At 41.6% G+C, this 16,517-nt stretch overlaps 2 protein-coding genes across 8 annotated transcripts in view; one reads left to right on the forward strand and one right to left on the reverse strand.

Annotated features, from left to right (window-relative positions):
• Positions 1 to 15,520, reverse strand: part of RSF1 (remodeling and spacing factor 1) — a 153,127-nt gene extending 137,607 nt beyond the window's left edge. The window contains exon 1 of the mRNA XM_055416058.2: positions 15,084 to 15,520. Coding sequence (XP_055272033.1) covers positions 15,084 to 15,270 — 187 coding nt within the window. The 5' untranslated portion in view covers positions 15,271 to 15,520. The remainder of the gene's footprint in view (positions 1 to 15,083) is intronic.
• An 89-nt stretch (positions 15,521 to 15,609) lies between these two features.
• AAMDC (adipogenesis associated Mth938 domain containing) overlaps positions 15,610 to 16,517 on the forward strand; it is a 29,214-nt gene continuing 28,306 nt past the window's right edge. The window contains exon 1 of one of the 7 annotated variants that reach the window (XM_055416067.2): positions 15,610 to 15,740. The gene's annotated coding sequence lies outside the window, so the exon portion shown is untranslated. Of the gene's footprint in view, positions 15,795 to 16,517 lie in introns of all 7 variants that reach the window. The other 6 variants (XM_055416065.2, XM_055416064.2, XM_055416071.2 and 3 more) reach the window with 6 other exon arrangements.

The following is a 16,517-nucleotide window of genomic DNA, read 5'->3' on the forward strand; positions in this document are numbered from 1 at the left end:
TCGTCGCATGAGGTGGCCAAAGTATTGGAGTTTCAGCTTCAGCATCAGTCCTTCTAATGAACACCCAGGATTGATCTCCTTTAGAATGGACTGGTTGGATCTCCTTGCAGTCCAAGGGACTCTCAAGAGTCTTCTCCAACACCACAGTTCAAAAGCATCAATTCTTTGGCGATCAGCTTTCTTCACAGTCCAACTCTCACATCCATACATGACCATGGGAAAAACCATAGCCTTGACTAGATGGACCTTGGTTGGCAAAGTAATGTCTCTGCTTTCTAATATGCTACCTAGGTTGGTCATAACTTTCCTCCCAAGGAATAAGCTTCTTTTAATTTCATGGCTGAAATCAGCATCCGCACTGATTTTGGAGCCCAAAAAATAAAGTCTGACACTGTTTCCACTGTTTCCCCATCTATTTCCCATGAAGTGAAGGGACCAGATGCCATGATCTTTGTTTTCTGAATGTTGAGCTTCAAGCCAACCTTTTCACTCTCCTCTTTCACTTTCATCAAGAGGCTTTTGAGTTCCTCTTCACTTTCTGCCATAAGGCTGGTGTCATCTGCTTATCTGAGGTTATTGATATTTCTCCCGGCAATCTTGATTCCAGCTTGTGCTTCTTCCAGCCCAGTGTTCCTCATGATGTACTCTGTATAGAAGTTAAATAAACAGGGGTGACAATATATAACCTTGACGTACTCCTTTTTCTATTTGGAAACAGTCTGTTGTTCCATGTCCAGTTCTAACTGTTGCTTCCTGACCTGCATACAGGTTTCTCAAGAGGCAGGTCAGGTGGTCTGGTATTCCCATCTCTTTCAGAATTTTCCACAGTTTATTGTGATCCACACAGTCAAAGGCTTTGGCATAGTCAATAAAGCAGAAACAGATGTTTTTCTGGAACTCTCTTGCTTTCTCCATGATCCAGTAGATGTTGGCAATTTGATCTCTGGTGCCTCTGACTTTTCTAAATCCAGCTTGAACATCTGGAAGTTCACGGTTCACGTATTGCTGAAGCCTGGCTTGGAGAATTTTGAGCATGACTTTACTAGCGTGTGAGATGAGTGCAATTGTGCGGTAGCTTGAGCATTCTTTGGCATTGCCTTTCTTTGGGATTGGAAGGAAGACTGACCTTTTCCAGTCCTGTGGCCACTGCTGAGTTTTCCAAATTTGCTGGCATATTGAGTGCAGCACTTTCACAGCGTCATCTTTCAGGATTTGAAATAGCTCAACTGGAATTCCATCACATCCACTAGCTTTGTTCGTAGTGATGCTTTCTAAGGCCCACTTGACTTCACATTCCAAGATGTCTGGCTCTAGGTCAGTGATCACACCATCGTGATTACCTTGGTCGTGAAGATCTTTTTTGTATAGTTCTTCTGTGTATACTTGCCACCTCTTAATGTCTTCTGCTTCTGTTAGGTCCACACAATTTCTGTCCTTTATTGAGCCCATCTTTGCATGAAATGTTCCCTTGGTATCTCTAATTTTCTTGAAGAGATCTCTTGTCTTTCCTATTCTGTTGTTTTCCTCTATTTCTTTGCACTGATCGCTGAGTAAGGCTTTCTTATCTCTCCTTGCTATTCTTGGGAACTCTGCATTCAGATGCTTATATCTTTCCTTTTCTCCTTTGCTTTTCGCTTCTCTTCTTTTCACAGCTATTTGTAAGGCCTCCTCAGACAGCCATTTTGCTTTTTTGCATTTCTTTTCCATGGGGATGGTCTTGGTCCCTGTCTCCTGCACAATGTCAGGAATCCCTAAATCCCCTGTATGTTGTTCAAGAGTCAATTGTACCTATCCATATAAGCAATACCCAAAATGAAAAGGAGAGTTACACTATGACAAATCTCTAGCAAGCAAAGCAAAAGAAAAATTAAAAGTACATCAGTCATTAATTACTTGACATACATGACATTTATCCATTCAACCAACATTTGAGCATCTACTACATGCTAAGTGTTATGTTAAAACAAGTGAATAATGTTAGAACAAAGTGAATAGAGCAAAATTCATTCTTTATGGATACTAAGTCACTGACATCTTGCCTTTATTTCATGCACTTTTTTTTTACTTTAAAGAAAAAAAAAAAAAGGAGCTTATAACTCATGTCCCAGTGTGATTTTCTCACATGGTTGGAAGTTCTTCAACCACAAATCTTTTGGAAAGCTAATGCCTAAAGTTTCCTAGATACACCATATTACTTCACACTTTCACGCCTCTTCTCATGCTGTTTACTATCTGGAATGCTTTTCCATCTCCTATTCAATCATCCAAATTTTCATAATTATGATGATGCTCTGATATCTCTGGAAAAGTAAAGTATTTGCACTTTTATATTATCAAAGTACCTCCTCCTTTACAGCAGTTATATATGTAACTGTTTGCATTTCTAGATTCACAAAAACATGACCATGAAAACACGATACAAACACACGCTGTCTACAAGAGACGCCCTGTAGAGTCAAAGACACAAGGAGGTTAAAAAACTGAAAAAGTCTGTATTCCGTGAGAAGCAGTAACCAAAAGACAGAGAGAGAGGCAATATTAATACCAGACAAAATAGACTTTACGACAAAATTTGAAGTACCAGGACAAACAGGTGAGGACAGACATTCCTTTATTACACATTAGAATCAGTGAGGCTATGGGATTTTCCTGGCAGTTCAGTGGTTAAGACTCCGGGCATTCACTGCCAAGGGCCTGGTTCAATCCCTAGTTGGGGAACTAAGATACACGTACAGCCAATACAAGAAAGAAAAGAAAAAAGAATCATTGATGCTAGAACCCCAATCCTCAGAGACTAATTTTACTGGCATGTGGTAATGTCAAGGCATCAGTATTTTTCAAAATAATTCCCCAAATCATTCTAATAAGCAGCCAGAAATAGTTAATTAAATCACCTAATTATAATATACCACTGAGCTAAAAGGAAAAAATAAGATCACTTCTTTATTTAGGGTAAACAGAAGTTGTAACAGTAGGGGAACCACCCTGAAGGCTTTTGATGATATGCTTACAGCTACAGGAGATGGAATCTTAATTTTAAAAGGTCCAAGAAGAGAATTAAGAGTTGACCCCTGAACAACATGGGGATTAGGGACACTGACCCTCCACACAGTTAAAAACCTGAGTATAAGTTATAATGATCCCTTCATATCCACAGTTTCCCAGGTGGCACAGTGGCAGAATCCACCTGCCAATGCAAGAGACACAAGAGATGCAGGTTCGAGCCCTGGGTCAGGAGGACCCCTGGGAGAGGGAAATGGCAACCCACTCCAGTGTTCTTGCCTGGAGAACCCCATGGACTAAGGAGCCTGGCGGGCTATGGTCCACAAGGTCACACAGAGTCAGACATGACTGAGAACGTACATGCATGCTCCACATCCACGATGCCTCTGTATCTGCAGTTCTCCATCCACAGATTCAACCAGTACTGCATCACGCAGTACGGTAGTATTTACTACTGAAAAAAAATCCCCATGTAAGTGGACCCACATAATTCAAGCTCATGTTGCTCAAAGGGCAGATGTATCTCTGAGGCTATTTCATTGTCTTAAGCAATGATAAATAGATGTTCAAGACATAAATTAATGTTCAGAGCAATCGTTATCTATGAATTTGTATTCATTTTTATTTCAGTAACCCATTAAAATACAACTTTTATAATAATGTTCACACTAATAAATTGGAACTTTTCAAAATAAAAAGTATAAATGAGTAGAAACCCATTGCTATAATCTGACTCAGCAGCCTAAGTATGAACACTCAGACCACAACCATGATACTGAAGATGACATCACAATCCTAAAATCCGACCTGAGGGGACAGTACAGTTTTCAGTAACTAGAGCTTTGAAGCTGGATTTACCCGTTTTTAAATTCCCACGACATATACACTATCTTTGTACCAAATTTTCTCCAACTCCTTAATGCTGTGTGACTTCAGGCAAGTTACCGCTTCAGGCAAGTGGTAAAGTAACTGCTCTTAAGACTCACCTGCTTTATCTATAATGAAAAAGTAGTGATACAACAGCAATATAGAGTTGTTATAAGGGTTAAATAATCTTGGCAGAAAGCCTGATACAACAATAAGTTTTAATAACTATAACATTATTACTAAAGACATTTTACCTATAAAATTATGGTAAAGATGCATACTCCAAAGCCCCTTTTGTTTTTTTATAATTTAATTTTGTTTCTATAAAAGACAGGAATGAAGAATACAATTAAGGTTGAAAGGGAGGTCCAAAATATGGGAAAATAGGAAAGAAAAAGGATGAGACATAGATATCATGGTGAATCAAACCAGATAAATAAAAGAAGATAGGTTACAAAATGAAAAGGCCATCAAGGCAGAAAGCAAGACAAGGACAAACCAACTGATCACAGTAAAAACTTATAGAACAAAAAATTCTCTAAAATGAGGAATATTATAGAATGTCTGGATTCACATGCCAGCCCGAGACAGTACTACTGGAGATGGTTCCTTTATGATTCTAATAAGGTAAAGCTTGATAAGACTTTCATGGGAGTATAAATTAAGCTCCATTATATTTCTGATTAGACAAAGTTCTTCAATGTGTTACAATCTTGCTATATCCCCAAACTCCAAACACAAAAAAGCAGGTTACAATTTGGAATAATTCATTCTATCTAATTTTTTTCCCTAAAAGACTTCTAACATTTAAACAGTGAGGAAATGGTACATATTTATTTGCAGAACCAACCATGAGGATACTTGGGACAAAAGGATCAGGAAAAATATCAAAGTGAATTTACTGATATATCCAAAATTTCAAATGCAAAAGTTTTACAACTAATACTCTATTAATTTCCCTGTAAAATATTGATTCTCAAGACACATAAAATCACCCACTAGTAAGTAGGCTATTTTCCAATATGTTCTCCCCAACCCTCTGTGCCCTAAGTAACCCAAGTAAATCTTTTAAGTTCTACCTTCAGTCAATACATACTTTCCCATCTAAGAACATGGCATCATTGTCCACCCAAGTTTATCCTCACCAAGATCTGGGACTCTACCTCCAAATCAGATCTTAAATCAGTACACTTGAACTTTGAAGCCAGTGCTAACAGCAATATTGTAACAATTCAAAGCCTTACTGCTAATCAGTATGTCCCTCAGCCCCTGTCCCAGCCTTGCCTTAGGATAATTAGCCCGAGGAAGCCATGGCTATCCTTGGGTGAAAGAATGTAATTCAATGTAATGTCTTCATCAACCTGTTAATAGAAAAGCTTTTAATATTTATTTGGCTGTGCCCAGTCTTATTTGCGGCACACAGGATTTTTAGCTGCAGCATGCAAACTCTTAGTTGTGACGTGTAAGAATCTAGTTTCCTGACGAGGACCCACTCCATGGGGAGAGTGGAGTCTTAGCCACTGGACTATCAGGGAATTCTCCAGAAATGCTTTTAGATTCACCTAACCTAAGACAGAAGAGCAGTAAAAAAGGTGTGTGTAAAATTAGATAAATATTGAGGAAACTACTGTTTTTATTTTTCATTCACAAGACTCTCTACACACTTAATTAGTATTATTCTGGTTTTAAAAGTGTTTTCAAACACAAAGAAAATCATCTGAGAGTTACCTTCATTCACATTTTTTTTTCCTGTAAAGGGCCAGACAGTAAATACTTTATGTTTTGCAGACTACACTTTTTTGTCACTATCCGTCACCTCTGACACTTTAGTGTGAAAGTTACTATTAACAGTATGTAAACAAATTAGCATGGCCATTAACCAATAATACTTTATTTACAAAAACAGCCAACTGTCCTGGAAAAAGTCAGTTTTCATTCCAATCCCAAAGAAAGGTAATGCTAAAGAATGCTCAAACTACTGCACAACTGCACTCTTCTCATACGCTAGCAAAGTAATGCTCAAAATTCTCCAAGCCAGGCTTCAAAAGTACGTGAACTGTGAACTTCCAGATGTTCAAGCTGCTTTTAGAAAAGGCAAAGGAACCAGAGATCAACTGCCAACACCGCTGGATCATCGAAAAAGCAAGAGAGTTCCAGAAAAACATCTACTTCTGCTTTATTGACCATGCCAAAGCCTTTGACTGTGTGGATCACAATATACTCTGGAAAATTCTGAAAGAGATGGGAATACTGGACCACCTGACCTGCCTCTTGAGAAACCTGTATGCAGGTCAAGAAGCAACAGTTAGAACTGGACATGGAACAGACTGGTTCCAAATAGGAAAAGGAGTACATCAAGGCTGTATATTGTCACCCTGCTTATTTAACTTATATGCAGAGTACATCATGAGAAATGCTGGACTAGATGAAGCCCAAGCTGGAATCAAGATTGCTGGGAGAAACATCAATAACCTCAGATATGCAGATGATTCCACCCTTATGGCAGAAAATGAAGAACTAAAAAGCCTCTTGATGAAAGTGAAAGAGGAGAGTGAAAAGGCTGGCTTAGAACTCAACATCCAGAAAACTAAGATCATGGAATCCGGTCTCATCACTTCATGGCAAATAGACGGGGAAACAATGGACACAGTGACAGACTTGATTTTGCAGGGCTCCAAAATCACTGCAAATGGTGACTGAAGCCATGAAATTAAAAGACGCTTACTCCTTGGAAGAAAAGTTATGACCAACCTAGACAAGATATTAAAAAGCAGAGATATTACTTTGCCAACAAAGGTTCACCTAGTCAAAGCTTTGGTTTCTCCAGTAATCATGTATGGATGTCAGAGTTGGACTATAAAGAAAGCTGAGCACCGAAGAATTGATGCTTTTGAACTGTGGTGTTCGAGAAGACTCATGAGAGTCCCTTGGACAGTAAGAACATCCAACCAATCCATCCTAAAGAAAATTAGTCTTGAATATTCTTTGGAAGGACTGATGCTGAAGCTGAAACTCCAATACTTTGGCCACCTGATGCGAAGAAATGACTCATTGGAAAAGACCCTGATGCTGGGAATGATTTAAGGTGGGAGGAGGAGGGGACAACAGAGGATGAGATGGTTGGATGGCATCACCAACTCAACGGACATGAGTCTGAGTAAGCTCTGGGAGTTGGTGATGGACAGGGAAGCCTAGCGTGCTGTAGTCTATGGGGTCGCAAAGCGTTGGACATGACTGAGCAACTGAACTGAACTGGCCTACTCCTACATTAGACTATCACAGACTAGGCTTTAACTTCCAACTCTATGCATTCATTTTAAATACTACATCTAATTAAGTGTGACACAAAATCTGGTTAAGTCTAGTGCTATCATTAACCAACATGGCATTCACTCTTCAACTATCAATGGAAAAAGTATCATTCTCATACAGTGAAGTTAAAGTCACTCAGTCATGTCCAACTCTTTGTGACCCCATGGACAATACAGTCCATGGAATTCTCCAGGCCTGAATACTGGAGTGGGTAGCCTTTCCCTTCTCCAAGGGATCTTCCCAACCCAGGGATCAAACCCAGGTCTCCTGCACTGCAGGCAGATTCTTTACGAACTGAGCTATCAGGGAAGCCCCCTCTCATACGGTGGCTAAATGCTTATTTAAAAGTTTACTTTAAACAAGATTTAGTTCTAATATTAAGTTTTACAACACAACATGGTCTTATAACAAACTCGGAAAAAACTATTCATCTCATAAACACTACCCCTACCCTCAAGAAACTTAAGAGGCCAGACTATGTGCAGAAAGTGTTGCGAATACAGGGCACATGTGGAGTAAAAATATTGAAATGGTTAACTTGAGAGACAGAGGAAGCAGAATAAATTTCACATTTGTATTTGGTCCTTAAAGATCAGATTAATGATGGGCAGGAGTACAGTGAGCAGGAAAGGAAAGGGAGAAGAATATTCAACTCAGATAGGAGGATGAAGAAAAGGCAGTAAAGATGTGAAACAACCTTTCATACCTTCAGACTAGGGAGACTTGGGTGGATGATGGTAATATTCATGGTGAGAGATAATTCAAAACTAAAAGTAAATAAAGTAGCAACTTGATTTTTCCTTTGATAAAGCCTCTTATTAAACTAGTTTTCTTAATTCTTGACATGTTGTTGTTTAGTTGCTAAGTTGTGTCTGGCTCTTCTGTGACCCCATGGACTATATATAGCGTGTCAGACCCCCTCTGTCCATGGGATTTCCCAGGCAAGAATAATGAAGTAGGTAGCCATTTCCATCTTCAGGGGATCTTCCTGACCCAGGGATCAAACCTGCGGCTCCTGCATTGCAGGTGGATTTTTACCTCTGAACCATTCAGGGAAGCCCATGATTGACATACAACATTATATTAGTTTCAGGTGTACCACTTGATTCGATATTTATATATATTGTGAAATGAGCAAAAGTTGACATACATCACATTGTTTTAAATTTTTTTCCTGCAGTGAGAACTTTTGAGATGTACTCTCTTAGCAAGTTGTAAACATATAAAACAGTATTATTAACTATAGTTACCATCCTATACATTATATCTCCATGATTTATTTTATAACTGGAATTTTATACCTGTTGACTATTTTCATCCATTTCACTTCTGGCATAAGACTACTTTTAAATAATTTTTTGTGTGATTACTTAGATATACATAATTAGCACTGAAAGTGAAATGTGGAAAAATATAAGACACAAAGAAAAATAAAAAACTATTTATCACACCATCCAGAAAATTACTGAGATAAAATTGTACAAATACAGGGGGAAAAAAAGCATAGATAGGATAAATACAAAGCTAAACAAATTATATAACAAAGTTCACTAAAAATATGAATCATTTCAGCATATACAGTATACTTGCCCATATAATAACTTAAAAAAAAAAAATCACTGCTTCATTGTCTATCTTTGCTGCTAAATTGTGAGCTCCACAAGGGCAAGGATCTTATCTATTTTGCTCATTAATGTATCACTCATGTATAGTGCATCTGGCACATAGGACATAATCAACTGACAACTGTTGAAAGAATCTATAATCCTTTTTAATGAGGCTCCAGATTATTCTCTCAAGCAACAGATATTTCAAAAATTCTAAAATTAAAAGTAGAAAACACATTGATACCCTTTTGTAATGGGATCTGCCACAAAAGTAAAAACAGAAAACAAAATGAAAAATACTCAGACATAGCATATTAAGACTATTAAAAAAAATTATGACTGTAACAACCAAGGATAGAGCCAAAGAAATTTTAAATCCAGGAACACACATAAATACCTTTCTTGAATACATGATTCATGTTAACATGTACTTTGGGTCTGAATTGTTCCAACTTTTCCACACTGTATGAGGCTGTACATCTCACCATAAAGTTATCAGAGATAATTTCAGCCCATTAACTTATAGACTAGAATTCACAGACTACTAACTTCAGTTGATAAAATCCCACAGAAAAAAAGTATTTGAATGGTGATGGTAACTCAATCTCAGTTTTGCTACTTACTTCTTACTAGATTAGAAAATCCTTAAAAGAAGGGTACAGGACTTCCCTGATGGTCCAGTGGTTGGGAGTCCATCTGCCAACGCAGAGGACATGGGTCCAATCCCTGGTCCAGGAGGACTTATGCTGTGGAGCAGCTGGGCTCGTGCACCCTAACGGCTGAGCTGGCACTCTAGAGCCCATGGGCTACAACAGCTGAGCCCACACACCGGATGACTGAAGCCTGATACACCCAGAGCCTGTGCTCCACAAGAGAAGCCACCACAATGAGAAGCCCGCGCATCAGCAGACCCTGCACACTACAACTAGACAAAGCCCACATACAGCAACAAAAACACAGTGCATCCAAAAATAAAATAAATACATTTTTTAAAAAGGAAAGGTTTAATTTTTTTCTTTAAATAATCACCATAGGGAATTCCCTAGTCCAGTGGTTAGGAAACTCTGTGCTCTCATCGGCAAGTGCTATAGGGTTCAAACCCTGGTCTGAAAACTAAAATCCCACAAGCCGAGTGGTCAAAAAAAAAGAGGTTATTTTTTAAAATATATAATCACCATAATGATTACTGCAATTAAAATATAGTAAATATTCACTACACATATAAGCAAAAGAAGTAGCTAATAAATGCTTGTCTTCCTTACTGAGAATTTAACAACACAGATAAATTTCAAGGCAAAACTTCTTAGTAATTAAAACAACAAGAAAGTCAGTTTTCATTAACAGGCCCAATTTAGCCAGAAAATTCCTTCTGTCCAGTTCTGGGACAAGGCCAACAACCTCCCTCCAATCCTCTGTACCTTTTGATTACCTCAACTCTATGATATACCAAAGATGATGAAGAAGAAATACTTCTCTCTCTTTCCCTCTAATAAATGTGTAAAGAACATCTCTTCTTTCAAAGGTAGAAGAACTGAAATAAGGCTCTGGTTCCAGCAATGCTACCACCAACAATCCACCACTGTGGATCCACGCAACTCCTGGTACATGTACCTGGTAAGATCTTTTGCTCAAAGTAACAGATGGAGACTCCAGTTACAGTAAAGTCATCTCTCTAATTTATGAATGAACCTAAAAACTATTGTCACACAACTCAGTTATCACTAACAGAAGAGAAGATATTAAGTTACAGTCACAACTCTAGTTAAAACAAAAAAGTATATCCTTTTATAAATACTTGACATTTTGACCACAAGAGTTCAAAGTTCAAATCATTAAAAAACTCAAAACACAAATCAAACCTAAAATTGCTCTAAAAATTAAAAACCCCACAAACCAAAAACTTTATGATTCAACTTATTTAGTACTATACGATAACTCAGTCAACCATATCCATACACAGATTCAGTTCAGTTCAGTTCAGTCGCTCAGTCGTGTCCGACTCTTTGCAACCCCATGAATCACAGCACACCAGGCCTCCCTGTCCATCACCAACTCCCGGAGTTCACTCAAACTCATGTCCATCAAGTCGGTGATGCCATCCAGCCATCGCATTCTCTGTCGTCCCCTTCTCCTCCTGCCCCCAATCCCTCCCAGCATCAGAGTCTTTTCCAGTGAGTCAACTCGTTGCGTGAGGTGGCCAAAGTATTGGAGTTTCAGCTTTAGCATCAGTCCTTCCAATGAACACCGAGGATCGATCTCCTTTAGAATGGACTGGTTGGACTTCCTGCAGTCCAAGGGACTCTCAAGAGTCTTCTCCAGCACCACAGTTCAAAAGCATCTTAGCAGACTGTTATTAGATAAATACAACTTCTCAATCAGTACCCATACTAAGACTACCTTTAAAGAATGGAAAAGTATATTTTCCTCTAAGAAAGTCCTCTGGAGAACAGGGAATATACTGGGGAGCCTTGGATGTTGGTAATTCCACAAAGTCAATGTCAACTTTTATTTATACTCATACCTCCTGATCAACCATAACTCATCAAGAGGACTCTGGTAAAGTCCATACAGAGCACAGAATTGGGAGGGCTACATTAGACGGAGAACTGAGAGGGCTACAGTGTCAGTTGGCACACCCTTTTCCTATCCTAACTAATATCACTATGAAATCTAAGATTCTAGCAAAAACTATATAAGCTTGGGCACTGAACAGCTGAATCAACCTCTTGAACCTTAGTTTCTATACTTGCCAAATGGGAATAACAGTACCAACCTCAGAGTGTAGCTGTAAGGAATAAGGAGATGTCTGCACACAGCAAATGCTCAGTAAGTGGTAACTATTACTACATCCTTAAGACTAAAAAAGTAGTTTATAAAACCAAATTTGGGACTTCCCTGGTGGTCCAGTGGCTGAAACTCTGCACTCCCAATGTAAGGGGCCTGGGTTCAAGCCCTGGTCAGGGAATTAGATCCCAAATGCCACTAAAAATCCCTCATGCCACGATGAAGAGTGAAGATTCTGCATGCCACAACTAAGACCCAGTGTGCCAAATAAATAAATATTTTTTAAATAAAATAAAAATTAATAATTGACACTGTAGGGGATAAAGGAAGCATTCTAAGCTGAAGCCATAATGTCAAAATAAGACTTATAAACAAAAACTTAAGGGAAAGATCATAAAGTACCTAAACAAGAACAATATAGAGAAATGGTCTTCTCCAAAGATGCTATGGTGTCAATATACCTACCACAATAAATGACTAGGTGAAAAGTATTTAACTAGCAACTCAGAAGAGTATATTTAACAAACTTTTTAAGATATAATCACACCAGGAAAAAACAAGTTTTATACAATAGGATTCTTTTAACAGCACTAAGAACTGCCTTTTAAGAATATTAAAATGTATACAGAGCACAACTCCTTTGATTATAACAAAGACTATCCACCAAGAGCACAAAAGCTCAACATTATACTGTGCTTAAAGTCCTTTCTCACGACATGCTAAAAATTAACATTTTCAGTCCAAATGCACTTTTGTGTCTTTTACCTCATAAATACCTTTAATAAAATTTGTAACACAAGAGTATTTCAGGAATTCCCTGGGGTTCAGTGGTTAGAACTTGGCACTTCCACTACAATGCCCAGGTTCAATCCCTGGTAGGGGAAACAGAATACATACAGAGTGTGTTAGGGCAAAACAACAACAACGACAACAATATATATATATATATATATATATAAGTATATATATAAAATATATATATACTTGGTTTATGAAAGGACTTTTGAAACATTTCATTTGATCCTCAGATATTACCTCTATTTCCTCAAGAAACCAAGGTCCACAGAAATTAAGTAATTTGCCCCACAAATTACATATTAATATTACACTATTCAAGAAGCTCATTCAGCTGTCCTGAGATAATCAGCAAAACAGTTAGTTCAACAATATCCAATGTCTTTTAACTCTTTCTAGTACACCACTCCTTCTCCAAGACTCAGTCCAAACATTCTTAGCTGGAGCAGTATTATCAATTATTACAAGTAGGTTAACCATCACCAAAGGCCTGAAAGTCCCTGCACAGCATTTCACCTGCAGAGACTTCATTTGCCAAGTATCTTGAACTGTGTAACACTGATTATTATTCTTAGATCAACTGATGACAAGATCTATTATCATAGTTGAAACTTTACCAACAATAATGCGTGGCTGAACCCACTGGTATATTCTTTTGGCGTGCAGTATTTCTTTACTTAGCTAGTCACCCACTGTTCAATACTAGCTAGAAAGTAACATGAAGTATTAGACTGACCCTGATATTTTTTTCTTGTTTCTAACAAAAGCCAAATGCAGAGGCAAAAACACTTATAAGGAATAGAGAGTCAAGCAATCTTATATACCACCCAAAATACAGTGCCATGACATAAAGTTTATGCCTGCATTTCAACTTGGTTGAAATATCATATATTTCAAAAGCAAGTTACCAGCAATCCCTTTCCTCAAATTCCCACTTTTTTCTTATAGATACATTACCATCATTTCCCAAGATATCCTAAAAGTAACTTACAAGGCATATATCCTTCAAAATGACTATTTCCATAAAAAACATAAATACAATTTGAGAACCATCAAATTGTAACTACTATATTGGGGAGTTTAACTTTTCAAGAAATTTTGCAGCAAGTCTTTATATAATGTAACCTTTTATTTGCCGGAGTTTTTTAATGGTAGAGGAGATTTGGGCCGGTAAGGAGAGATATATGCCTGTATCGTAATTGCTGTATTCATCTGAGTCTCTGGTAGCCATAATATAATTTACTCTCTAATATTCTGGACAACTTCACACTTGGGCTCTTCCTAAAATGTAAATATATTCTATTAACAGAAACTTCATTCCCATGGAGAACTGATTGAAAAGGAAATAGCTATCTGTTTCGCACAATACCCAGTCCACACTGTGGCCACCTAATACGGACAAAAAGGGGAAAAAAGGACCTATTTGGAGAACGTTTCTTCTTCAGCCAAGGGCTGTTCCCAGATAAAGGCAATGCTCAGAGTACAACAACAACAAAAAACCTTCCTCTGAAAAAGAGAGGAAAGATCGGGAATAAACAGTGAGTGAGTGAACGCGCTCAGTGAGGGCTGGAGGCAGCAGGCGCGGCGCGGAGATGCTCCAGCGAAAAGAACCACCAGCAGCAAGCAGCAGCAGGAAGTTTCAATGGGGCCGGGCAGAGCATGCGCCCTGCACCCGCGCGGTGGCCTTATGTGGAAGGAGCACCACTTGCGAACACCAATAATAGACCGGCGGCACCAGAGAGAGAAACATGAGCAACAAGCACCTTCTTCAACTGTTTCCCCCTCCGTCTGAGCCCCTCCTCCATCCTCCATCCTAAACACCCCACCCTACCCTTCAAATGGGAGGGCGACTTCTTCTTCCCCTAAGCCTTACAGCCAGGATGAAGGGGGAAGGGACTGGAAAAGTGGAGAGATGCTTTTCCATTATTTGGGGGGGAGGGAGGCAGGGAGAAGGAGGAAAACTATGGGGGAGGAGAAATTAACCCTCTGCCCACCAAAGCGGAGAAGCAAAACCGACTTCACCACCACCACCCCCCGCAAAGTGAGAATGGAAGAGGACCCCCTTCCTATGAAGGAGCAGCATACCTCCCGACTCAGAGGAAGGAGTTTTGGGGGTTAAACCGGCCCTGGAGGGGAAGGGAAAGGAGACCGGAGCCGACTCTCTCTCGGGGGAGTTCCCACTAGAGGGAGGGAGAGATGAAGTGTCCTCTGGCCCCCGCCCACCCAGGTGGAGGGAGAGAAAGGGGCGCCCGGAGAAGACGAGCCCAACCTCCCCCGAGATAGTAGGGAGGACGGTGGGAGGAGGGGAGGGAGCGAGGGAGGGGTGGAGGAGAAAAGCGCAAAGCTGGCCGGAACCTGCGCTCCCCTTCCTCCGCCACCGAGAGGGAGAAGGCGTGAGGGACCCGGCCCCCGCCGCGGGGTCGCAGCCCCCGGTGCGGCAGACCAGCACAATGACCCCCCGCACCACCCGCGCCCACACCTAGACCACGGCGCCCCCACCTCTGCTGGGCGCCGGGCGGAGTTGGCCCTACGGGGCCTCCGCCCCGCCTCCCCACTGCCCAAGACCCCCGGGGGCTGGGCGGAGGAGACGGGCCGCGCGGAACGGCGCCTCAGCGGGGGCACAGAGCCGCGGAGGCCCGGGGTGTCTGTGGGGAGCAGAGGGAGGGAGCAAGCCAGGGCCGCTTCCCGCCGGGCGTTCGGGCCCCCCTCGCTTACCTTCTCCGTTGCCGACGTCCGGCGGCGGAGCTTGCAGCACACGCTCGAGCTCCGGGAACGGCAACTCAGGCAGGTCGAGCAGCGGCCCGTAGCGCTCCAAGAAAGAGCAGACGACGGCGAAGTTGGGACACGAACCCGGGCAGCCCGGAGGAGCCATCGCCGCCGCCGCTGCCGCCGCCGCCGCCATTTTGAACTGGAGGATGGAGGAGGAGGCGGCGATGGGGGGGTGAGGGGAGTTGGGGTGCCGAGGAACAGCAGGGCAAGCTTACAGACGACAGGAGGCGCTAGCAAGCGGGCGCCCCTGCGGATCCCGGCGTCTCAGGCACGGCGCCGCGATCCCACAATACAACGGCGGCTCAGAGCAGTCGAGAACCCAGTCAGACGGAGGAAAGAGAGGCGCTCCGTGCCTTTCACTTTCCGCCCTCTTCCCGCTCCTCCCACTTCGGGCTTGCCACTGCCTCGTGTGACAGGGGGAATGAAAACAAGGGCTGAGGGGCCGGGAGGCGGGGCTGGAAGCTCGGGAGGCGGGACTTTTAGGGGCAATGACCAATCGACTTGAAGGGGCGGGGCTTCGCGTGAAGACAGGCCGAAACATTCTTCTCCGGGCGGAGTGAGTCGGGGTGGGGAGAGCGTCTAGCGGAGAGCGTCTGAGCAAAGGTGAGAGGTAAAGCACGGAGCGGTTTGAGATCGCCGCTCCTCGGGGGGTGTCGCGTAAGTTTTGGGGGGGCCACTCCTGGAACTGAAATTGGCTACCAGATGGTCGGGGAGGTTAAGAAGAGTGAATAAGAAAGAGAAAAAGAGCAGAATAGAAAAGAAAAAAAGCGATTCTGAGAAAAAATTGGAGAGGGGAAAAGTAGAGAGGTTCCCTGAGCTGGGGATTGGGATGGAACCTTTGTAGTGAAGGAGTCTCTGTGAAGTTTGCTGAGGTACAAGTACTGCACCTGCTTGAAAGCAGTGTCTGGGAACTGGGGGACGAGGGCCTGATGGAACGAGACTCTGCCGGGATCTGCAGTCTGAGGAGTTGGGGCCGTGTTAGGAAATCCGGGGTTTGAAGGGACCAGGCTCTTCTCAGGGAGCAAAGTTTGAGAGGATTGGGCCCTCCTGAGTTTGCCAGGGTGGGAGGGCAAGGGGCCCTGTTAAAGACTGCGATCTTAGGGGCCAGTCTCTGTAGCGGAACCAAGATCGAGGGTGGACTAGGACTGCACTGAGGGCACACCTGGTAGGAAATTTATTGTGAGGGCAAAATGTTTGTTAGAAGACAGAGTTCTGCTTCGTTGGGAGAAGTGGTGAGCACTCTCCCACAAAGAATCTCAGAAAAACCATCAGTAACGCAAAGCAGAATGTGCAGCTTGGGATATAATGTGCATTATCATTAAGAGTCCGGACTTGGAGTTCAGCAAGACTTGAGTCCTAACTGAACCGCTTCACGATATT

This window comes from Moschus berezovskii, chromosome 25, assembly GCF_049115385.1.
Source record: "Moschus berezovskii isolate FMDL1 chromosome 25, NW_MosBer_1.0, whole genome shotgun sequence".
Taxonomy (NCBI): domain Eukaryota; kingdom Metazoa; phylum Chordata; class Mammalia; order Artiodactyla; family Moschidae; genus Moschus; species Moschus berezovskii.